At 39.9% G+C, this 26,399-nt stretch overlaps 1 protein-coding gene across 6 annotated transcripts in view; it reads left to right on the top strand.

The window, feature by feature from the left end:
- LOC124057518 (ral guanine nucleotide dissociation stimulator-like) overlaps nucleotides 1-26,399 on the top strand; it is a 53,240-nt gene that overhangs the window by 7,948 nt on the left and 18,893 nt on the right. The window contains exon 1 of one of the 6 annotated variants that reach the window (XM_046385871.1): nucleotides 1,620-1,903. The exons of 1 other annotated variant lie outside the window; for it this stretch is intronic. In XM_046385871.1, coding sequence (XP_046241827.1) covers nucleotides 1,808-1,903 — 96 coding nt within the window. In that variant the 5' untranslated portion in view covers nucleotides 1,620-1,807. Of the gene's footprint in view, nucleotides 1-1,619; nucleotides 1,904-9,229; nucleotides 10,070-15,788; nucleotides 16,415-26,399 lie in introns of those variants that run through there. 4 more of the 6 variants (XM_046385872.1, XM_046385870.1, XM_046385869.1 and 1 more) reach the window with 4 other exon arrangements.

Below are 26,399 nucleotides of genomic sequence, written 5' to 3'. Positions count from 1 at the left end.
AAATGAGGAGACAGATTCACACAAATATCACTTGTGCTCAGAGGTGTGACTTCTGCGCATTTAACGTGATCATTCATGACATTTTCATAACCATGAGTGGTGCTCTGTGATTCATTTTGAAAGCTTTAACATTTACTCCTAAAAAAACCCTGATGATTTGGTGGTTCCTCCATAAGAGAATCATACCAATGGGTTGTTTTGACCAAGTGTTGGACACAACAAGCTCAAGATTTACCTTAAAACGGTCACATGACATTCAAAACTGCAATAGTGACGTGTCTTTGAAAAGAGGTCAGAAAAGAGGTTGACTTTAAAAAGAGTTTGTAACTGTAGCTTTGATGAATAACCAGCAGTAGTAACAAAAGTAATGCTGGGTCAAAGCAACTTTTTATCTTTTCTATCAGTACTGAGTAAAGCACACCCAGTATAGTGTTGGTGATAGATACAGGATAGGATTTGCTAAACTTTATTAACCCTCAAACAAAAAACAACATACACTATAGTTTGAGAAAACATATACTCCAAACTGGATCAGTTTGGCACAGTGAGTCTTGTTGTGCACAGCCTAAAATACCAGCCTAAAATAATTCTTTTTAAACATTAGTGGAAGATATTGCTTGTGTTCCTTTATTACTGTGTATATAGCGTAATATTTTATTATTTGTATTGCTTACCTTACAGTAAACTAAACTGCATGACTAAATATAAAGCTGGCATGGACAGCTATCCCCGAGATGTGGCTTAATAGATAAATAGAGGAGTGCCACCTAACAAATCTCAAAGTTTATCCATCAGAGAATAAGATGTCACAGAATTCCTCGCTCTGTTTGACTGACAGGTGGTCTCTGAATCTGTGACAGGTGCAGTGCAAAAACGCCACGGCACTGACACCATCAAAGATTCAATAATGCTCAATAGGAAGGCAGGAGGACGCTGGAGGATTTTCAGCCACTTTTATCGTCCCAGCAGATATTCACAGAAGAAACAACAGTTTTTCAGTTGGGGGCTGGAAATCCGCCAGAACGTCTGGTTTCACATTTACCAGCAGCATTAATGAGTGGGGAGACTGATTCATACATCAGCCTCAAAAGCAGTCACCCTGCTTCATCTTTAATGGGCTCACACAGACAGTCTGGCACTACAAGAGCAAAACAGAGCCAGTCCTTCCCTCTTGATTAAATCGCTGCAGCATAATGAAGCAGAAGAGAGTCAGACGGCAACTCAGATCCCCTCTGTGTACCTGCTGCATTTCATTTGGCAAGGGTTTTTTTTTTTTTTTCGTCCAGCAGATGCACACGCTCCTGTAGCAAGTCTGAACACTTCAGCCTGAGCATTACAGAGAAGAGAGAAAGCAAACACTCTGCAGTCGTGGCGTAACAGCTGAGTGTTGTTGAGCTGTTGGGCAATACCTCCAGAAGACGGAAAGACAAGAGAGCAGCTGCTGACAGTTAAGACGTTCCCTGGTGAGGGAGGAAGGGAAGAGGAGGAGGAGGAAAGGAGGATAGACGAGAGGAGAAAGAGGGAGGGAGGGAGGGAAACCAGGGGCGGGCAGGGTTGTTGGTGGCTGGGAAGAAGACAAGGAAGGAGGTGGAGGTGCAGGGGTTCCTCTTTTTATTCTCTGAGACGGATTCCTTGCAGTCTTGCGGCGAGAGGCAGAGTGAGCGAGCAGCCCGCCTGGGGAGTTCCTCCCCGATTTTCGTCTTGTTTTATTTTTATTTTTATTATTTTATTTTTTTTTGAAATTTTTGGTATATGTTTGTTGTGCGAGCGGTCGAGCAGAGGCTCCGCGGTGCGTTCAGTGTTCAGCATGGAAACCAAGTCCCTGTTTAACCTGCAAAGAGCCCTCGCTCAGCCTGTCAAGATGTGCATGTTCGATTTCCCCGTCACCATCCTGGACGACCTGGTGAGCTCCACCACACTGTAGAGATCTGGCTCTCTGTGTGTGTGTGTGTGTGTGTGTGTGTGTGTGTGTGTGTGTGTGTGTGTGTGTGTGCATACATATTCATACAGTGTATGTGTGAAATCATGACTGCATTCATAAAGGTTTTATATGCATGTGTGCAAATGCTATATAATGTTTCTTTATGTATATGTGTGTGTGTGCACGCGTCAGTAGGCATACACTGAATTGTAATTGTATGTGTGTGCCAGTTTCTATCTGTGAATGTGTGTGTTTTCTATGCACTTATAAGTGACATACTGTATACTGCAAAGTACATTTAAGATTTCATTTTATATATATATATATATATATTCATTTTATGCAGAAAGAACAACACTAAATATTATATTATGTAATTACAACAGGCAGAACCTGATACCCACATTTTTAGGATGACCACTAAGTGTGTGTGTGTGTGTCCAGTGCCGCAGTGTGAGCTTGTGTGTTTTTTCATTGTGTGTACACACTGCATGTGTGTTTTTGTGTACATCAGTGTATTTGTGCAGGCCTGCAACTGTGTGCTTGTGTTTATTTGTCCGCTTGTACAGATGTAAATGAACACTGTGTGAGTGTTTATGCATGACTCAGTAATATGTTGTGTATGTTTTGTGTGGTTCACAGTGTAAACCTGACCACAGTTATAGCTTTCTACATATTTGTTTTACTGGTCTGATTCAGAGTAGAGAAGATGTCTGATCCATTTTGATAGTTGGTTTTGTTTTCTACCTCAGACCAATTAACAGCCAATTAGGCCTTTTAAGCTAAATTCACATGACTCACTAGGACTTTAATGAGCAGTGTTGAAACCCAGCAGCTTATGGATTTTAACTTCAACTGTATATTTAGCTAAGCGTGATGCATTTTTAATATCTTTTTCTTTCTCTGCTGTTCATGACTTGTTGACTTCTCACCTCATTTTGACTCTCAGTTTGCCCTCAGGTGATAATGTTTGCTTCTTGCTATCAGATTTCAAAACCTGTCACCTCATGCCAGTGTGATGTCAAGGTTATTTCACAATGTGAACACAGGGTTGTTTTCTCAAGTTTTGTCTGCCAAGTTTGCCTAGCGTTGTTCTTACTGAGAAGAACTAATAGACAAAAGAGCTCAGCTGTGTAAGTTTGTTTGTGTGTGTGTGTGTGTGTGTGTACGTATGCTTATTCCTGTACTTGTCACATTGTGAGGACCCACCTTACTTATGGGGACAAAACACAAGTCCCCATAATATAAATCATTACATATTAGGTTGAAGAGTTGCTTTAAGGTTAGGCTGAGGTCAGGGTTAGAATTAGGCAAGTAATGTTTATTGTTATGGTTAGGTGGTGGCTGAGCCTCCAGGAAATGAATGTAAGTCTTTGTAATATCCCCAGAAGTGATGGAAACACCTCTCTGTGTTTGTGTGTGTGTGTGTGTGTGTGTGTGTGTGTGTGTGTGTGTGTGTGTGTGTGAGAGACGGGCTGCCACGGCCACCAAACCCTGCACACCCAGGCAACCATCTCTCTGCAGAGGAGGCTGTGCCCTTTGATATTTTGACATGTTTGGTTGTGTCTATAATAATCCCACGGTGCCTAATGAATGTATTTCTGTGTCAGCTTGTTAATAAATTCCCAGACTGAAAACAACAGACAGATGCTCTTGTGGGTGAACATTTCATTAGTAGTTGTTTTTTTGTTTTTGTTTTTTTTTATGTGCACAGGCTGATATTAAACCTGCGTGTGTGTTTGTTTGAATCTGTCCTTTTTGTTAATATTTTTGGTCTTTCAGTTCATTACTACCTCTGTTCTCTTGCCCCCACTGAACACTTTTGCAGTCATTTAAATGATAATGACTTGTAGATTTTTGGTAAAAATGGAGCCCGGGCTTAGACATGCAGGTGTTGGGCTGTACCCCCTTTTACACATCTGTGGTGCAACTTTTGATTTTTATCGCTCTTTATGCAGTGTGGCATAAAAACTGGCAGTATTCCCCAGACAAGCCAAATAAAAATACACTATATGGCCAAAAGTATGTGGATACCCTTGTGCTCAAATTGTTGCCTTGTGACTGCACACAGCCCTGACCCCATCCCCATCTAACGCCTTTGGGATGAACTGGAACCATGTATGCATGGCCATGTAGTCTGTTATACCATGGTGTTTTTCTTTTCAGAAGTCTGTATCAGCAGTCAGGTATTGGCAGCTTGATGGGGGACAGAATGGTGCATTTGGGTGCAGTTACACAGAGCTCAAAAATTATGCCCCTCATCAGCAGTAAGCTTGTGAGCACAGTTCTGTTTTGCAGTTGTCTCCACAAAGAACTTCACAACCTTTGGAAATGCAGACCATGTATTCACTTCTGAGTTTGAACCAAAAAAATCCTGACACAAAATCTCTTCCTGTTGTGTCCAGATTGTGCAGGAGTTTGATTAGTTTGTTGTTCGTAACCCACCATAATTTTTCATCACAGCTGTAGAGCACCTGAGCTTATATTGTTGCATGAAATGTGTTCTAACAATAACATTTAACTAGATTTGATATCCTGTTGTGCTGTCAGCTGTTTGCTGTAGCTTTTCTCACTCTTTCTCACACCCTGTCCGTGTCTCTCGGCTGTAACACCTGATTGTGTTTCATGTGGTCTGAATTCTTCTCTGAGGTCAAACGAAGTCATTCTCTCTCCGATCTGTTGTATCATAGTCACAACGGGAGACATTGTTTCCAAGCACACGTACATTAAAAATTGTTTTATATTAAAAGGAAACCAGCAGGCTGTGAAAACACTTGTGTAAAATGCTCTGTGACAGAACTTTGTGAAGTCTGAGACAGTGACACTTGATGAAATCATAGTGATGTCAGCACAGGCTTGGAGACTTCAGATTTATAACAGACAGCCTTTGTTACAGATGGGGGTGTGTGTTTGCCAGGGTTGTGTGTTGTGATTCATAGATTTTGCTTGGGCATTAGGGGAAATATAGTATCCTGTTTTTAGTATCTTTTTTGTGCAAGACCCACATTATATTAAAGACTAAAAAATTTCTATCTGATGCTTTGATTTTCAACATTTTTGTTGCCTCTTGCAAGTTACCCAGCTTAATAGCTGCAGTATTAAATTTCTGGAGCACACTCTTAGTTCATCATGTCACAATATGTGGCATTGCATATTAAAGGCTCTGCACACCCACACAGCGCTGATTAGACCCATGCTCACGGTAAGGATGGGTAGAGCTAAGCTAAAGCTGTGTTTCCATCCACTTGTTTAAAAAAAATGTTGTTAAAGTTTACATAATGCAAAAAATCAAAAGCAAAATGGTGACATCATCATTGTGCGCCCGCTCTTCAGAAAAATCTTAATGAATAAATCATGTCATGCAGGAAACAGATGACTTAAATGCCAGCTGAAGCTTCTGCTTCACTGAAGACACTGAAAGAGCAACAGACAAAACATCAGCTCTGTGTGGGCGATGAGAAGATTTTAAGACTGCTCAAATTATTACATGAAACAGAAAGGTCATAATTCTTTCCATCGATTTTAAAAATTCCTTTCATTCGTTTGAGGTTTGACTGGAGCCCTTTTATATCATCTTGTTGCATCTGACTTGAGAACTGTTGCCAACAGCTCTTTATTTTGATAAATCAAATCTGATTATTTGCATAATGGTAGAAGATACAGTTGCGTGTTAATTGACATTTCTTTTCTGGAAATCTGTTTAAATTTTGCTTTACATTTAGGTTAAAACCTGCCTATTAAAGGGATTTACCCTGGCAAGTAAGTAAGTATAAGTAATACGTATCTGACAAGTTGCAAAAATGTGGATACTGGATGTACCAGTAATATATTCACTGACAGCGTTTATTGTTTTCTGCCAAAACAGTGTTGCAATACAATATGACTACTGACAGCACCATTATTTGTATGGTTAGATTTAGGCACTTGCAGCCCTTGGTTAAGGTCAGGGAAAGATTATAGTCTTGGTTTAATACTGAAAAAGTGCACAAGATATGATGAAATAAGTAGCATTTGATAATAACCAGAACCTCTCCCTAACCTTAACCAAAGAGCTTTTGTTGCTTAAACCTAAACACAGATGGGCACAGTTATGAGCATCAGCGTCTGAGAGGCAAGTGAGACCACCTTTAAATGGAGGTCTTTATTAGCTTGGGAAAACATTGCCTGTGAGGATAATACAGCCAGATACTATGTTTGTTACTACAAGTTAATTAGCAAAACAAATAAATGCAATTTGTTGCCTTGTATCAGTAAAACTGATAAAGGTGTAATGTGTTGTGCTCTAACAGGTGCGAGTAATATGTTGGTACTTTCCCACACAGGCCTGAGAGGAGGGCCAATCAGACAAAATAATTAAGATCACCTGTGTAAGGTTTTCATGCCTATGCAGGACCTCTGAGTAGTCAAATATGTTTCTTGGGGAGGTACAGTCTCAAACCAAACACACCCATTTTCAAATAATATTCCTGTGCCTCACTTTATTTGACTAAAAATGTTTATCCAACATGATTTTTCGCATTTGTAACAGGTATAGTTCTTGTTAACTGGGTAGTGTTAATAAAAAATTTATAACATACATTTTTAAGCTTATTGTTGGCCCCAGTAATTTGTACTGCGGTTCACTTTTCAGAGACTTGATTCTCTTATGTTTAGTGAGTTAAAAGCTCTGAGCGTCTCCGTGGTTTGCCAGACAGAGCTGTTGTCAGCTGCCAAGTGATCGAGCTGTCAAACTGTCAGCTGTAAAGGAAATGAATGGACATCTGCAGACTTGTTGATGATGTTTGCTGCAAAGGCCCACTGTTTGTTTATTCTGTCAAGTATTTCATTCCAGTCACTTTTCAACAGACAATGAGCATTGTAAGTGAAGTGTTCAAACTAATATCAACTCAATTAACACAATTAACTCTGGATTGAAGAAGGAACAGTCATATTTTCTTCTTATTATTATTTGTTGTGGATTCACACTCCTGCCCAGCATTTAAAGATTTGTTATTGTTTATAGCGGTGTACAGATTCTCTTCAGGCAGTTGGTGTACTGTTAGTCCCTTACTCTACGCCCACACCAATGATCTGATGCTAATAGGGGTCGTTAAACAAAAAAATGGTTCAGCGACAGACAGGCAATCACAACAGGCAACCAAGTCCAGAGGGGCTTAAGTAAGCAGGCTAAAGTCTGAGAAGGGCAGACAAGGGTCAAAAAACAAGGCATGCACGATAAAAGCTTGGATAGCACAATAAACAGTTGCTCAAGGGCAGGTATGTATACAGCAGAACTGATGAGGGCATTGGGAAAAGGAGGATGTGGATGTGACGTGGACAGGTAGGACCACACTAGGGACAAAGACTGGACAAGGAGGGAGGAGATATTTTGTCGACTGACAGACTTGTAACAGAGAATGAACGGGTGCTTAACATTTAGCTGTACTGTTTATACTTTTCTTATTTGTTGTTGTTTGTTTGTTGACTCTTACCTCACAACTCACAGGAAGTTATGAAATGATCTTGCTCAACCAGCAAAGATTAAAGAAAAGTAATGAATACAAATGTATGTGTCAGGACTTTTTTTCCTTCCTTTTTCTCCTGGTAATCATCTCACGACCTGTCAGATTTCTCCCGTTGGAGGTTGGGAACTAAAGTCGTTAACTGTATACAAAGGGGTGCTGAATGATAAGCCTCCTTCCCCTCACAAAAAGAAAAGAAAAATCATACTGTGACTATATTGACTGGTTTTGTAATTGTGATTTGAGTCCCAATTTTGGTGGTGATTTTTTTTGCATTTTCAGCGACAAAAATATAAACACGATGATTGTGTTATTTTGTACCAAACAAACATGTTCCCTTTCGTTTGGAGGACGTGATTTGTATTCTGGGGCATCTCTGTAGCACCATAATGCTTCATTTATAATGTTATGTTGTAACACACTTTGCCTTTATCAAAAAATTGCAGCTCCTGCAATTTGTTTATAGCATTTGGCCGTATTGCCACTTTATAATATTTTGATTAATTGTTCAGCCCTAACATAAAGTAGTTAAAACTGGCTCCACTTTGGGTAACTACAGCGATAAACTGCAGCTCACACATTAATACATTAGTATTAACAATCTATTAATCTCATATATAGTCACATTTCCCTCACGTTAAGCGTTTAACTATTAAATTATTTTCAAGAATTTCCCTCCAGGGATAAATAAAGAAATTCTGATTCTGATTCTGATTATTTGTAAGTATTTATAGCTGATAACACTCCTGTCCTGATTTGAATACTGTACAGTTGAACAGTTTTGTTTGGTTTAGAAACTTTGCATACATGGTTGTTAAATGTGTTTTGCACTGTGAGTGAAACCAGAGATGCAGCCATCAATCTGTGCAGGTCAGATGATTAAACCCTGGTGCATGCAGAAACATCTCACTTCAAAATAAAGAAAGAATCAACAAACAGCCATTAAAATCAAGTGAATCAGTAGAAAAGATATCAGTCAGTGAAAGAATATTTTTTTGACAGAACCATCACCTAAACAAGTGCAGAGAGGCTGCTGTGTTTCTCTCTCAGCCTGGGTGACGGTTGTCAGGTCGCCTCAGTGCAGAGCTGATCTCCCTGTGATCCCCCAGTTGGCATAAGAAAGCATTTTTAAATGCTGGGACCTCAGGGGAGCACCTGAATGGCTCTGCTGGCTGGAACAATGGCAGAGAATAAATCCAGAGGCTGTCGGCGACAGCTCTGACCGGGGCTGCTTCGCTGGGAGTGGATGGGAAGTTTCCTCAAGTCTTTGTTTGTTATTGTGAAACTCTCTCATGGGGTTTGTGTCCCAGTGCAGTAGAAATGAGGCATGTGTTGATCCCTAGAAGGAAAAATAAAATCTCCCCTTGGATTCCTGAAAGTCTGATCTGTGATGATCTGATGATCTGTTATTTCAAGTTTCCATTTCCCTTTCACCTGCCATGCTTTCTGTTATATCGATTTTCTCAGACTTTTCTAAACCAAACAACCCATGGTATTGATTTCTTTTTTCATGGCCCCTCCAATGCACAGCCCACACACCAGCCCCACCACCCACCCGTATGTCATCTGTCACACATGTCATATAAAAACTAATGTCAGTATTAAGTTCCATAATACAGGACCATTCTCACTCAACAGTACTCAATTGTTTAATGTAGCTGTGAAGACAGAGCTATTAGAGATTTGGGTTAAGTATATCTTTTGTTTTGTTCAAAATGATTTTAAGAGCACAAATGATTAGTCAATTAATCAGTTAGCTGATAAATAGAAAATTAATCAGCCGCAATCTTGATAATCAAGTTGTTTCAGTTATTTTTTTCAAGGTTAAAATTCTGCACATTCTCAGCTTCTCCAGTGTCAGGATGTGGCACTTTGCCCTTGTCACATGTGATAATAAGCTGAATATATTTGATTTTTTGGACTGTTGGACGAGATTAAACAACAATTTTCAAGTTGTTTTCAGCTGCTGCACCCAAGATCCTTAAAAACAGACAATAAACTTGTATTATTATTTGATGCGGAACATGTGAATGGTTGGTTGGTTATAATGCACTTGTCGGTGTCAGCATTCTCCCAGCAGACTGACCCGACTACCAGTGATGTCTCTGAGCATTCAAACTGTGCTTGAAGGTGAATCCCTCTGTTGGTTAATCAGGGAAATTCCTTTGAATTTTATTGCCTCGTCTTTAGCTTTCATTTTCTGTTTGGCAGTTCTTGAATGTCTGAAAACCACAGTGCTGCTGTTTTTGTGATTTGACGTCGTTACTATAAGGGCTTCACTTCACCTTTCACAGACATTGATGGACCTGCTGAGCTTCTGGAAACCCATTTTCTCTTTTCCCAGCAAAAGTTAATTTTTTCTAGTGTTGTTCTTCTCGTTTGTTGACACAGCTGGTAAAGTAAATATGTATGAGCAGAGTGCCGACGGGGGTTCGGCCAATCTGTGACAAGGGGAGTGGGACCTCTGGAGGCTTGTTGATGAGGTTTTTTTCTCCGAGAACATTTAGGTTCTGAAGTTCCTGCTCTGGTTCTGAGTAAAGTCGTGATGTGGTGCTGGAGCCCGTGGACCCATGGACTGCTGGTCAGGACAGGCACTTGCTGGGATGACAAGGACTATTACTGGAAGGTCAGGAGAGCACACAGACAGGTTCGATTTATGGATGCTTTCTTTTATTTTCAGGCATATCTCACCTAATGAGACTGAACTTAAAGGGACTGAGCTGCTTGTGGTTTAGTGTCTCTTAAAGCACACGTTGACCAGGAGTGAATTTGTGACTTTTCTGTCACAACAGTTACGATAAACCAAATCTCTGCTGACTCAGTGTGAGTTTTTTGTATCGATTGGTAAGCCGTGTTAGTCACCGTTGACAGAAAAAAAAACTATGAAACCATTTATATTTTTGTCATCTTTGTAATTCGAAAGGTTAATTTCACACTAGTGTCATCACTGGCCAGTTCAGGTACTTTACATTTGACTCGTTGGTGAGATGATCAGACTGATAGATTGTGTGGTAGAAATCTAGAGGCAGATAAGCAATTTCTTTTCTACCTTAGAATTATTGGCATCTTTCTTTTTGCTTTCACAATTCAGGTTATTTGGCTTTGTGTAAATATTGAGATATGTTTGTTGCACATGCCTCTCTACCCTAATAATAAACACAAAAATGCGACAAACATAAACAAACTTCTCACAGAAGTGGACGTTTAGAGCCCTGCGGTATGTGAGCTCTTTGTTTATTTAGTGACTGCAACATCATTGATCTCTTTTCACATAGTTAAATCACAGGACAGCGACAGGCAGGCCTCCCTCACAGGTGTTAAACCTATTTAAGTGAATAGGCTCGATCTCAGTTAGGCATGCGGCACTTTTCACTTTTTCTCTATTAGTACTGATTCTGATAACTCATGTCAGGGTATCTGCCAGTAATTAGATACCAGAGCTCTATTTTCCTTAATTTAAAGTCTATGTGACAACTATACCCCACTATGTGGTAGTCAGTGGGATAAATAAGACAATATTATATGACAGTGATGCAGTTGAGCTAAAAATTGAATCACGTCCTCGTCATGACAGTAATTGTAATTTATGGTTGGAAGAAACTGAAATTTGTAATAATATAAATTAAAAAGCTGTATATCCTGATAAAAGCAGGAACAGGACATTAAGATTCTTCAGTGAATATAATGAGGCTCATCTGCAGTGACAGTAGACCGGCGCATTTGAGAAGACACAATAGATGCTTCCCTGACTATAATCTGATCCCATTAAGCATCATTACAGTGTTCTGTCTTCACAGCGACGTGAAACAAGGCACAGGCTTGACCTCAACTGTCTGTTCTTGTTAAGAGCAGTCAAACTGAGACAGCAGGAAGAGCAGGAGGCCAGCCTTTTCTCTTCCAACATCATACTCTCTCTCACGCCATTGGACTGAAAAAATCAGTGGGCACATGAATTATTTTAAGTCTGGTTGGTCTTTAAAATGGAAGTCAAAACCCAGGTGATTTCTTCCTTTGTCTGGCACCGGCATCTCAGATCTGCAAACCTCCTACGTGCTGCTGTCCATTCAGAGATCCTCAGATTGGAGGGGGATCTGAGTCAGTGTGGACTAAATAATTGATAATTTGATAATTGATAATTAATCAAATCGGGATTTAAAAGGCAACAGTATGCCACATTTCTTCTTGAGGATTTGTGAAATGTGCTATTTGTACCTGCTCCCTCCTCTCAGTCAATCAGCTGCCAGTCATCTTGATGAGCCATCTTTTGGCTAAAGTAACCAGCAGTCATACAGTTTTCAGGTGTAGAAGAAGCAGACAAAAAGGATCTCTAAAGGTTCAGCATTGGTGCTTTTTTTCAGCTTTCTTTTAGCATGATTGTTGGCTAACACTTCAGACCCCTTAGTTGTCATTTATAAGCACTATGAAAACATATAATAAAATGATAAAGTAAATTGGTAAATAATTAACTGTGTTAATTATGTGTGGTGTTTGTGTTCACCTGAAGAATATAAGCCCGGTATTCTTCAGTACCCTTGGTGATCTAGATGCTGTTATGTGGAAGCTGAACAGTGTGTGTACATATGCTTATTAAGGTTTTTTTAATGAAAGTAACTTCCTGCTGCTGGAAAAGATGAGTGTGCTGTGAGTATGATGGATGATTGTGCTGAGACTGATCTGTACTGTGAGTGTCCTGTAAAAGTAGCTAAAAGGCTCCCTAAGAGCTGCAGGATTGGTTTTGGTTCTCTTGTGTTCCAAAATACACACACACACGCGCACACACACACACACACACACACACACACACACACAAACTTTTGGCTAAATGGAGAATCAAGGTTTGGGCATAGAGGATCTGAGACAAACCCGGAGGATGTAAAATAAAATCCTGCCTGTAAGTTATTTTTCTGTGATTCTTAAGAGGGATCACTTTATTCTTATTTTATTAGCCTGTTTTTTTTTAGTTATGTAACTCTGTGCTCTGTCAGTGTCTGGCACTTTCGTTGGCTTTTATTTGTTACGGATTTATTGTTTGTGGAGCGCTGAGGAACTTTGTGTGCCTGGCAGCAGCCCAGTTCAGCCACAGTCCTCCACTGGTGCCCGGTGAGCCTCCGCTGTGGCTGAGGTGCTGGGCTAAATGCTGTTCTGGCTGGAGGTTGTGCTTGTGTTAAACTTGTCAGCACCTTTCTGCATTGTTTGGTGTCATCTGGACTGAAAGCTTTTCATGATATTACTTTTCTGATTTTAACTTCAACCGTGTCAGGACAGACCGGTTTTGGCTGACAGTGTAAAACCTGGCCACCTTGTGTACGTGTATGGTCGACTTCTGTAATGATGCTGCTTCGTATGTGTGCATGTGAGTTAAAGCTTGTGGATTTGTGTGTGTGTGTGTGTGTGTGTGTGTGCATGTGAGGGAGAGACAGAGAGAAACTAACAAGGGGCTGTTAGTGTCACTCTTCCCGGGGAGCAGTAAAACATGCCGGAGAATCAGCCGGGGCCTCAGCAGCAGCACAACAACATCCTCTGGTATTGATTTCCAGCAGATGGAAGCCTAACGTTGGTTAAATCACAGCAGCCTAAAAGTTGGCTGTCCCTTTGAGGTCTTAGGGATTTCTGGGATTCAGCAGTTATGAGTTTCTCTGGAAGACCGATACCAGCGCTGGTGTTTTTCTACTGAAGCTCCCTCTAATGGCGGATATATTTGGTGACTGCATTAGACTTTTAAGCACCCAAAGCAGCAAATGTCAGTATTTTTCAGTGTTTTTTCCCCTTCTTAATTGACTAAAAACCTCATGTGACACAGCATTTAGATTAAGGATTTCTCAGTATCCTGTAAACATTTTTTTGATAATAACAATAATAATATGATATATATAATATGAATATGATAATAATAATTTTTAACTCTGTACAACCCGGCTTTTCTGTCGAATTGTGCTTCTTGATGTTGTATTTCTGGGTAACAACAGCACTTTTCTTACGGATGAGATAAGACAAGAAACATTCACATTGTAACATCACAAAAAACTTTGTCTTTGCTGCAAGTCAACCTTTTATTTATGTTTAGACATTTTGAAGTGACTACTATAAGTGAATTTGCTATCAGGCTTATTTTCAGTGTTTATGTTGACAAGCTTCCAGTACTGCAGCTTCCTCCCACAATCCCAAGCCCTGCGATTGAATGGAGAATGGTGCGATTGAATGGTGACCAGTCCAGGATGTACCCCACCTCTCACCCGTAGTCAGCTGGTATAGGCTCCAGCGGGGATAAAGTGGGTATAAAAAATGGATGGATGTTGACAACCTACTGTTGGTTGTAGTATATATATGACATATTTGTGAGCCGTTTAAGGTTTGTCTCTTCAGTAGGAGCTTGGAGAGCCACAAACAGAAAGTGAAAGTGAGAGATGATCTAACTCATTTTAAGTTTTAGTGTTGTCAGTAAACGATATGTAGAATAGCATGGCTCTTGCACTTAAATATGAAATCAGTCGTTTTTTTTATATTTTTGATTTTGCAGCCTTGTTAGAGTAACTCTAAAATAAAAAGCAGGAAAATATTGAATTATTTTAGACCATAATAAGTTAACGGATGTTTGGGGTCACTACCTGATTCACCAGTGACAGAACCACAGTATGCAAACTTCTCACTTTTATCGGTTTTTTCTCCACATTTTATTTTCAATGCACAGTTTAAATATCATTGGTCTGTGTTTTTTCATGAAAGATCTGCTAACCCCAAACTATGTTTCTTTACTTTCTGTCTCAGTGGAGAATTTTAGTGAACTTTTTAAAAAAAAATAGCAGATGTAAAATCATATAGTATTTGTATATATAATATTTCAAAATACAAATCTGTTGATAATTTAAGTGCAGAAGAATCAATGCCAATATTGCCAACACACACACACACACACACACACTGTCTTTTCCCCTCCTCCAGCAGCTGCAGATTTGTGAGTTATGAAGTGCAGCAGTGATGATGAGGCTCTGTGATGAGAAAGGCCAGAGAGGTCAGACATGTTTTTGGTTGCTTTCGGTCTCAGCTGGTGCAGCAGATGTTTTTGTTAAATTTGCTCAGTTGCTTTCCCACCTGTTCTTCCTGTCGGTGCGTTGATGTGAAAAAATGATTTTACGCTGTCTTCCAAAAACATATAGGGAAAAGATAAATTTAATTAAAGTTCATCATTAATTATGTGTAAAATACAGACCACCAGTATGTGAGATTCATTTGTTTTGATGATATAGCTACTTCTCACTTAATACAGACCAAATTAATTTGCGTCTGTAATCACTTAATAGGTTTAACAGGCATCCTGTTAAGATGATAGATGTTTTAGTTTTGTTCCTGACAGTGGCCAGCAGGAGGCAGTGTTTGATGTCAAACTGACGGGCTCCTGCTGTGATACAAAGTCTCCTGCACCACTGGACAGTAGAATCCATATGAAATGCATGGGTTTGTATGGGGATTTGAGGTCTTTGAGCAGTTGTGCTTTTATATTTGTTATTTAATATGCATTATTTGTTAAGTGCATGTAACATGTAAGCAGCAGTTATTTAGGGCTGAACTAATTTAGAATACTTTACATACTGCCAGGTAGCCTCATATTTGAACATATCTTTTGTATGTAAAATCTTAATCTGAGAGACTAAAGCTCTTTCATAAATGTATGGAAGTGAAGCTGAACATTTTCCTCTAAAATGTCATGGAGTCGTGTGAAGTGTAAGCATGAAATGAAAATATTCAAGTAAACTACAAGTACATTTTAAATTGTACCTAGCACATTTACTCACTTACTGTAATTTGTGTAGATGTGAACTTCCATCAGGCAGCGGGGACAGTGAACTGTACATCAGTGTGTTTTCTTTTCCCAAACCAGCCTGCTACCATAGTGAGAGCAGAAACAACACGCTGCCATCATTTCCCCTAAGGCATGACTTAAGAGTGGGGGGGGGAGTTTAACGCTACCTTCAGGGACACGCCGTAGACTTGTACTTATGGATTACATGTCGTAAATATTAACGTACCATACAGAATAGTCAAAGAAAGTTGTTTTGCTGGTCAACGCCATTAAATGTAATATGATGCGTATTCATAAAAGCTACTTTATGGAATTGGTATGCTGATATTGTTGTAATTTTGTGATTTGCTTCTCTCTTCTAAATTCTTCTCATTTCTAATATAGGTAGTCAACCAAATACATTAGTGAGTTAAATTCCAAAGTAACAATCTTAATTAAGGTAAGACTTAATTGAGCTTTAGACTGAAAATTCTCATGCTAAAGCAGTATAAGAGACACTAACAAGAAGTAGAAAGGTCATGGTGAACTACTGCAATTTTTTTTTGTATTACAGCATTTTAACATTGTGTGTATTATTAAACTTTTAGAATTTTAGTTTTTGACTGCTGGGATGAAGATGAAGCACATTATTGTTTTAGAGAATAGAGAGATCTGATCAAGCTTGCGTGAAATAATATTTGGTTACAGGGCACAGGCGTATTTTCTAAGAATTAGCCTCAGACATGTTGGCTTCGTCTAGCCAGAAGATGAGCCCTAATCCTCCGTTACTTCCTCGGTCTTTGATATTTTCGATAGTCATGAATGCAGCACAGGCCTGGGGCGGGGTTTAGAAAAGCCCCTTCCTGAGTCATGATACTCCTAAACGCTACAGGCAGCGGCGGTGACCTAACAGAACCGCTGTACCACAGACAACAGCAGTGACGATTCGCTTTCAAAACATTACTCGACAAGCGTGAAAATGCTGCTATCCTTGCTGTGAGTCAACTCTCGGCTCCGCGGGCATCCATGGTCTTTTTCCCGGGGATGCAAAGCGAGGCGCACAGCGTCAAATCGGGACAGTTGGTCGAGATGTTTGACTCGTCGTGGAGGGTGCGGAACATTTGGGACGGGGTGAGGCTGGAGGTGGTCGAGGACCGCAGTCCGGTGGTCCTGCACAGCTTCACACAGCTGGACCCAGACCTGCCGCTGCTGGAGGTGGGTAGGAGGCGGTGAGAAACGGCACTGATAGGGCTGGTGTCGGGTGAAGGACTAGCGGGGATGAGAGACGACTGAGGTCCGTTAGATGATGCTGTGTGTTGTGTTGTGATCAGGAGGGCGTTCAGGCGGCGGTGCCACTACCCAACACTGAGGGTCTAGGGTGGAGATCCTGAGGAGATCCGTAGCTAATAAGATCATTATTATTATTATTATTGTTTTAAATAATGTTTAATTCAACGCTAGTTACTGTCAAGTGACACATGTTTTTTAGAGGTCGTTGGTAGATAAAAAACCAGAGATGATACCCGCAGAGGGACAAATGTTACTTCACTGCTGTCTGCCTTAGCTGGCTATGTTCACCCCACTTTTAAAGCCAAAAGTGAACAGTTCATTACGTACTTAAATACCTTCAAACAGCTGAACACATTCATATAAATAAATGGATCTGTACAAGACAGTGTTTTTTGTCATATGCCACAGATAGGATAATGTAATCTAAAACGAAGACATTTACTAGTCCTATGCTTTTAATCCTAATTCTAATAATGTCAGTCTTTTATTTAAACTGCTTATCAATGTTTAATGCTGAGTCTCTAGGAACAATGCCTTGGGACTCTGTATGAAGTAACTTAATGTACATATCAAGCTAGATTAGAGTGAAACATATTATGACTGTTGTGAAACTCCTTAGACATTGACACAGGAGTAACACTGCAACAGGATCACTTACTTTTTTAACTGGTTTTCCCCCCTGTGGTTATCACTCCTCCCTCTGCACGCACGCTTATTCAGTTCAGTACTGAAGAGACGCCTGCTGAAACCCCTGCAGTGTGGGTGTCACTAAATCATCTCATAATACTGACATTGAGAATAGATGGTATGTTTGTCATATCACAAACTACTGTGTTCTTGGATACAGAGTGGGTCCAGTGTCTATTAGACACAAACAGTCCACAGCCATGCCAGCGGCCCTGTCAAGCTGTATTTAGGCACAGCTATGTTGAACGCTAGAGGAAGATTTGGGGATTCTCGCTTGAAAAGCGACTAAAGGGACTGTGACTTATTGATTAATTGTTTCAGCTCTACTGAATATTAGCATCAGCATGATAACATTCCCATAATGATAATACCAACAGGCTATTGTAAAGCATGTGGAGTGTTTAGCACGTTCACCCTTTTAATTTAATGTGATAGCATGCTAACATTTGCTAGTTAGCACAAAGCAGAAAGTGCGTTTGAGGCTGATGGGAATGTCTTTGGCTTTGCAGGTATTTGGCTATAAATTATAAATAAATAAACTACTGGAAACATTGAAATTTTGGCCTGATGATGACACTAGATGAAAAGGTGAAGGATAATCAAAGTGATGACTGGTCATGCTTTCATATTTCATATAAAAGGAGATGGTGGCACTAAATGTACCACATTTCATAGAAATCCATGTAATAGATGTTAAGATATTTTGGTCTGTAGCAAAGTGGTGGAACAAATGACCGACATTGTCATCCCCAGAGCCATCTCTCCAGCATGGCTAAAAATATGACTAATGCTTTGCTGGCAGTGTATTTTCTTTTTGTACACTCTGAGCTGTTCTTTGTCCTCCTCATTTCATATCCGTAACCCCAATTCTTTATTTCCTACCGCATCCCTTTCCACTCAGTCCATAAAAAATGTCCTTTTTTTATGATGTCCTTTTTTATGGATTAAGTGGAACATTCTCCAGCCCTGCGCTGCTTACATCTTGTGCATTCGATCAGATAAGTAGGGAGGATGAGTAATCATATTTATTGGTCTTATATAAGGCCTGAGATTAGACGAGGACAGCATCATAATTGATACCACATGGAGACGATCTGGTCCTGCTGTCTGTCCACATGTTCTCTTTTTGATTCTTTGGTCTGTCATCAATCAGGCCTGGACTGATATCACAAGCTTGTTATTAAGAAGCGCATGTTTTCCTTTGCATATTGCGAGCTCAGAGAGGTAGCCCTGGTCTCTCGTCTCCAGCTAAACTGCTCTGCTTCGACTCTCTGCTCTAATCTGATCCTCTCTTCTAACACAATTACCTAATGCTTAATCCCTCTCCTGCAAAGGCCCAGGGCTTTCCCCCACAATCGCCGCCTTTCTTCCTCTCAGTTCAGAGGCTGAGGTGAGCGTTATTTGACGTGGTGGTTCAGTTACAGTATGAAGCCTGATCACTGCAGCCGAAGTGGAGGAGGGGGTGGATTTGATGCAGTTTTTTGTCAATCCCTCTGGCTCCATGTAACCATCATCAGAGTAGAGTCTGTATCAGATAGCTGTGGGGATCAAATGGCTTTGACCTGAAGATTTGCTGGCAGATAAAGTTACTACTATGTTAGGCTTCTGAGAGAAAAAAATGATGCTATGTTGCCCCAGTTATTGCTGACTTTAATTCATTGTATTGTTTTCCATGGTAAAATGTTCAGCATCAGATGCTGTTCAAATCTGGTCCTGTACCTGCATTAACCTGCTGATTGTTATTTTCATTATCAATTAATCAAAATTTTTATTGTAAAATAATTGATTATCAACATAGCTGCAATTGATCATGGTTAATATGGTTTACATATCACAGTATTAGGTGCTGAACAGTGTTCATATATATTAGTTTATAAGTCTTCAGCTGGCAGTTTTGTGTGCAGTCTGTGTGTGTGTGTGTGTGTATAACAGTGAGCAGCTCGGCTGTTGGAATATCACGTGTGTAAGCCCTCTGTTTAGATATTTTATATGAATATATGCAACAGTGTGGTCCCACTATAATCGTATCTTCATGGGAACAAAGTAAACCACACCGACACAGCTGTAAAAAGCTGCAGCCAAGCAGCGTACAGCAGTGCATTCAAGCTAAAAATAGCTATAATTAAGAGTAGAGTTCTAAGAGCTTTTCAAACACTGCAGTCCAGTAGCAAACCGGCAGGATTAGAGGCCAAACCAACATAAAACACCGCTAAACAAAGAATAGACTGCTGCTCATTGAGACTGTCTCAAGAGGCCTTAAACAGTAGGTCCTTCAAACTGTCGGATCCTTCACAGTCAGTAATCAGTTTGGTTGCAGAGGATGAGAGTGAGGCCTACAGCTCCTGGACTCCCAGACCAGTTCAGGGCTGAGTCTGAACGGTAGAGCTACTATTGTCTCAGTGGCTCAGTTCACTTTCATGTGTGTGTGCCCCTTATGTTTGATTCAATTTCCAAGTTTTCTCCTCTGTTTTAATAGATAATCCACACTTAGATCAGTTACAGTAGCTCTGTGTCTCCGACTGCACTGTCAGCTAATAACTGTACTAAGAACAGCTTTCTTGCTTTCTTTCTATCATGGTCTGATTGTCGCCAGTGCTACCAGTGACTCAGCCAAGCTTACAAGCAGTCCCAGATGAGTGATGTAATAACACAGTACAGTTTGAGTTAACCCACATGGAAGAAATAATCTCACAGGCAATCCAGGCCATACAGAATATCATCATTACAAAAACACAGCAGTACACAATACTGGTTTAGAGTTTCCTTGCTCTCACGTTGGATGCAGGTATTTTAATCCGTGTGACCTAGATCTACAGTGACAGAATGTGACTTCCATGAACCTTCTGCTGTTGACACTGAATGTAAAACATCAGATCTGAGACACATGTGCAGGAGATATCATCTTGGGACACAGCTGCAGTGTGAGTGGAGGTGAGCTGTTGTGGGCTCTAATTTGAGATTTAAGCACTGCAACGCAGGCGGAAGTTTGGCTGAGCCTCACAGTGAGAAACAGGAGCCGGGCCACCCGAGTCCGTACAGAAGGAGCTTTTGTTTCCACAATTGGTTCTGAGGAGAATCTCGTAGCTGAGCGCCGGATCTCAGCAGCAGACAGAATGACAGAAACAGACAGTGGGTGGAATGTAAAGGCCGAGTGCCTGGAAAAAAAAATTCAAATCCTCTGATTCTGGTTTAGTCTAATTACCTGGACCGGTCCTACATACTGTAAGGCAACCTTTTAAAATGTATTAACTAGTGTATTTATAGTGACGCTCCTAACCAAAAGTCTCAAATTATGCCTTTATAATTTGTTGAAAACATGACTAAACATTTTTCTTTTATTAAGTCAGGTAGTGCAAAGAGGGACAGAGCAGGAGAGAAGCTTCTGGAGAGATTTGATTTGATTCAGTAGGATTATCTGGTCCCTGTACACAAAGTATGGAGGTCTTTACGATACTGTGTCTGGGCACTGCTGTTTCTGCATTTAAAAGGCTTGTTTGTTCTTGTTTTGGAGCTTTCATTCACATTAAATGGTCCCCACAAGCCAGTTGAATTTGCTCTGTGGATGTTTAATCAATGTCTTTATTTGTCTGGCAAAAAGACAACCCCCCTCGTTTACCGTCAATGACGAAAACTAAGTACAAATTGTTATTCCAGAAGCTGTAAGGAAAACCATGCTGTGTGTGAACAAGGTCATCTGAAGCCAACGGCAACGTACAATAGTACAGGAAAGGAAAGGTGAAAATAAAAGAAACTGGGATAAGGCCACTGCCAGAATCCCCACCAGAGTCCATTGAAAGATAAGAGGTTTATTCTCCTAATGAAACTCTGTACATGCATGTTGGTGATTGATAATGGTTGACAAAGCCAGTTTAGCTGCTGGCATGTGTTACTTACACCTGTCAGAACAGCTCTGTCACCCAGTTTTAGGCAACACACGGACATGAGCGCATTTAGCCGTGGCATAAATCGAGGTTTCAGTTTGTGTGTGTGTGTATGTGAAAGCCGCAAAGTGAAAAAAAGAGGGAAAACATGAACTGTGTGGGCGAGACAAATAAGCAAAAAGTCCAAATAACTACAAGGCACTTGAAAGAAAACACGACTCAGTCATTCCTGTCGTTTTTAATTTATTGATTTCTTGACAATGTAAAAATGCCTGGAAAACTTGGAATTCCTCTGAGGTTACAGCTGAGTGAAAACAATTATCTGATGGCAGGAACTGTGGATTGAGGTCTTCTCCAAAATCTAATCAGTTGTTCTTTGGCTCATGGCTGATCTGTCAACTTAATTTCACGGAAACATTTGTTCATGTTCATATCAATATTTTTCTGGAAGAGAAACAAACAAAGGTAAAAATAGACCGTTTAAAAAGAGAAACTATCCAGAACCTTTTAGACTAGAGCAAGGAAGTGTGGAAGTAGAAGGGAGACAGTGTTGTTCAAAGAGAAGAAGATAATAATTGTTGTTTAGTAGTAATTGTTTGGTAGAATCAAAGGTATATATTTTTAGCTACATCAGTGACAGTTATATCATTACTGGTGATACTTACAAAACACTACTCGTCCATACACTTTACAGAAATATAAATAGAACATTACTATCGTATCGGTGCTGGTTGTCCTTAATAAGGTCAGTTTTTAACTGTTGTGTTTTATTTGATCATTTTAGCTATTTTCTCTGTAGTTCAAATTTAGATTTGAACTACTTTTTGAGCTTGTAAAGCTGTTTGGCTTTAGGGATGGCAGAGTTGTTGTTGTGCCAGCATTCACTGTAGTTCTGTGAGTTGTACATTTGAGTGGATTGTCTTTACAAATATTGGACGGATGTCTATGAAATATAGTACAGAGTACAGACATTCATGTTCACCCGTTCATCTGTTCAAGGTGAATTGTAATGACTTTCATGATCCCTTATTGTTCATTTGATCAGGTCATCTTTGGTTTATCACCAGTTTTTTTGCACAATTTGTAACGCTCCCATCAATGTACAGTTTTCTTGCTAATTAGAAAAGGTTTGCATGCTAGCACATGAGACTAAGATGGTAGATATGTTAAGCATTATACATGCTAAGCATCAATGTGTTAGCATGCTGAATTTAGCTTTTAGATCAAAGCACTGCTGTGCTCAGACATCCTAGCATGGCTATGGGCTCTTAGCTTTGTTTAACTTTAGCTGCCATCATGTGTTTTGTCATGTATGTGCAACTTCATCAGGTGAGGATTTCAGCAAATTAAGAATGTCTCTGTTTGCTGAGGCCATACTGCCTCTATAATTAGACAACTTAGAGCTTTCTGAGTGTTTGGTTACACCCCCTCTCCTCCACTGTCTTTTGCCCCACATCCAAATGATCTCACCGACTTTCAGCGGTCATTGTTAGCAAGAGGAAGTCACTGGCTTGTGCTACAGGGTTGTAATGGGCGCACACTATTGTTGCCTTTGTTTAGATGTTGACTGTTTTGGGGGCAGGTTCCACTGGGACTCTCCCTGATGATCTACATTTAGACCTCTGCTCTGAGGGGCTTTCTAAGGGTCATGTGGGACCACTGCTATTGATGCAGGTGTGTTTTCTGTTGATGAGCTTCAGAATTTGGCAGAAGCCTCTTAACATGCTCCCACAGCGCAGTTTGGCCTTGAGGGGATTTGGCTCAGAATGAGGGTTTACTTTTGTCGCTGTGTGTTTGTTTTAATCTGTTACTGTGCCAGGTGGTCGTGTTTATACAGACTGTGCTCCTTCAGATATCAAGATGGGAGGTTTGTTATGCGAGATAAACAGTTTTGGATTTATGGATGAAGAGTTATGATTGTGTTTCTGAACTTATGAGCAGGTCAGCCAGTCTCTCAACCTGTTATTAATCCTGAGGGTGAGGCTGTAAATTTGTGAGGTGTTGACATTTGTATGTTACTCCCCTAAACATTAAATTTCCTTAAAGGATCCCACTTATTTCAACTGGGTCTTATTCTTTTCACCATTCCAGTCAGTGGTAATAACTTTGTATTCATCAAGTTCATATATGACATCTGGGGACAAGGTGAACAAGAAGAATGGGCCTTCAGCTTTGACCAGCAAACTTATTGTAGTTTTTTTGTGACGTGAGGAATATTTATTGAGGTTTTGGCTTCCTCCTCCGGTTTTATGTCCACATAAATTGATTTAAATCATCTGGATTAACTATTGGCTTGTTACAACCTGTCTGATGCTTTGACTGCTTGTGTTTCTTGCGTTATTGTGGAGCATTATTGATGCCCACTGAGATCTCTGCTGTACAGTGTTGTCATAACTTATAGAAATTATGGACAAAACCATGAAGAAAAACAAGACAGAAACGTAGGTATTAAAAGATAAATATGTATAAAACGTACTCATTTTTCCTCTGACATATATTTGAAATAATTGTGTAGAAACTTGACTTTGTTACAGTTTAGAAATGCATTCAATTAGTTGATTAACAGAAAGTTATTCTGAAACTGATTAAATCAGTTAATTGTTTCAAGACAAAATGCCAAACATTGTCTGGCTTCTTCTCAGATGTTGCTGCTTTTCATCATGACAACAAGTTCAATATATATGTAAGTTTAAGAAAATGGCATTTTCTTAACACTGTATAGACTAAACAGTTAATCAGAAAATAGGCAGATTCATGGTTAACTAAAATAGTTGTTAGTCATGCCCAACACCAATGTCCATTCAGGATGCACTGTTTTGTTAGTCTCAAAGAATACGTAGATACATTTAACCTAAATGTAATAAGCTTAATATATGAGAAAAATACCAGAAACAAGACGACAGATTTAGGAAACCCCAAAGTGATCTGCATTTTCTCAGCCAGCGTGCTGTCGCATGTTTTCAGTACCAGCACTGCATGCAATGGGACAGGGACGTGTCCCTGTATGTCCAAGGGAAGCTCTGAGGAACCTTATTTATCTCTGATGGTCTTTATGAAGAGCTCAGTTATACTTACACAAAAGCAACAGACGCAGGTTAGATAGCAGGCTAGGCACCAAAGAAGAAAATGCCATCAAGCTGGATGTATGATTAACATCTAACTGTCTGACTGCATAAAGTGAACATTGAACAGAAACACTAAAGTCGTTCATCCAACAGCAGAACAAATCGTTCTCCACCAAAGGCTCATGTGACTTGATTTTCCTCTCTCTGGGAAGTTATTTCCTTTTCTCTGCCTCATCACTCTTTGCTGACACTTTTATTTGCCTCACATTCCTGCTGCCCACATGTACGTTCATGGTCAGGATGGTGTAGGTGAATGGAGATCTGATAAGTGTCAGAGCGAGTGTGGAGGAGGCTCACTGTGGATGCCAGACATTTCTGTGGACCCTGCTGGAGTTTTCCAATTTTTTGATTTTATTCGAAGTCACACAAGGAGCCAAGAAACAGTTCACATAATATTAATATCAGTATAGTTGAATAAGTTTTACTTTTCGTGGAACTTTACTGTTTTGTAAGTTTAGCAGATACTGTGCAGTGCACAGTTTCTCTGCTGTCAAACAAAAGAGTGTGACTATTGATTTGTGCTAAGTAGCATCTGCAGATCCTTCTTGGGGCTTCTTTTAAGCTGTCTGGTTCACCAGATGGGTTGTGCTGACTGCAAGTAACTGTATATTCTGCATGTTTAGACGGTAACAATGCAGTTTTGGTAGTTAATCACTTAGTTGTCAGTATTGTCAGTCTTTTCTTTGTCCTGATGTTAAAACCACCATCCATCTGGATAAAACAAACATTTATGTTTTTACTATAAATACTCTCTGACCCAGTTTTTACTTTGTTGTTTTATGCAAGAACATGTGGTGACTAGATTTAGACCAATCTCTGATGGAGAGCAGCCAGTAAATGAAAAAAAGAACTGACTGTGATGCACTTTGTTAAGTTACATACATACATTAGAGCAAGGGCTGAATAGGTTTCTGTAAGTGAACGTCATCAGTGTCTTTGTTTTGTATGTTTTTTGTATCTTGTGTTCAGAATTCAGTGTTCCAGGTCACCCAGTGTTCACTCCTGGAAGCACTGAACATTTGTGATTTCATGGCATAAAGACTACGACAAACATTCACTCTATAGATCAGCTAATGTGCATATCAAACTATTAAACATATCAATAGCATGCTTCAAGTGCACGCTGGAAGTCACAGGCTTACAGCAGAGACCACAGGTCTCGATGTGAGAGGTGGTGACAGCTTTAAGTAACAAGCGACGTGCTGATCTACAGCCTCAAAGCCACAAGTCTGCATTTCCTGGAGCCTTCATTGAAGACAGATGCAAAATAGAAAATGAGTACCAACCGCTGTCACCGAGTCTGGTCAACAATGTACAGTATTCACAGTATTCCTAAAATTTGTCATCACAAGTAATGCATTCAGCAGAACTAATACAAAACAGTAGGTAAACACAAGAGAAGGAAGAGAAGAAAGTGGTAAAAAGAGAGAGGAAAGTCTCACATAGTTATCTCATCAAGTGACTCATGGCTAAAAAGGGGATCTTGCGTTGTGAGTGGGAATAAAATTTAGCCAAAGATACTCGTAATCCAAATGCATTATCTCTGTCATTTTTAGAAATGATGAGGGATCACATAGGAATTACATGAAGGTGGAGACGGTGATTTCCTATGAAGCAGCATTCTCCTGCAAGCGAGCAGTAATGCAAATATAGTTTTATTTTTTAATCTAATTTTTGCCAAATTGTCCAAATTGGGGTAACAGTTGACTACCTATCTTTAGTAGCCACTCCTGGCCTTTTTGTATCCAGGATGGTGCTGGTGAAGCAGTGAGTCAGGCTGAAGGAATGTGAGACAACTTGTATTTAAAAAAAAAGAAAAAAAGACAGTGGGATAGCTTCCTGTCCGCAAGTAGAGGGAATTCCTTCTTATTTACACTTTTATTCTTATCGCCTTTGTCAGGAAATATAGTTGAACTGGGGTTGAGTTCAGGACGGTGTGACTCGTTCAGCAGTCTGACACTTGATGTCTAGTGAAAGACTGCAATTCTGATTGAATTGAAATTATTTGATTACTGATTATTTGAGTTATTTGAGTAACAAGTTTCCAGATAGATTTCATCTCATTCATTTAAGAAATTAAATGCAAATCGAGGGGTGATCCAAACAAACGTTTAGAAGGACTTGGTGAGAGAATAGACCCTCATTACCATCTGCAAGTGTAAATTGCTTGTAAATTCCTTCAATCTGAAGACGAGCCTACCAACTAAATCTAAAGCC

This window comes from Scatophagus argus, chromosome 4, assembly GCF_020382885.2.
Source record: "Scatophagus argus isolate fScaArg1 chromosome 4, fScaArg1.pri, whole genome shotgun sequence".
NCBI classification, from domain to species: domain Eukaryota; kingdom Metazoa; phylum Chordata; class Actinopteri; family Scatophagidae; genus Scatophagus; species Scatophagus argus.
Note: the sequence above shows the minus strand (reverse complement) of the source record. Positions and strands in the feature narration are given on the sequence as shown.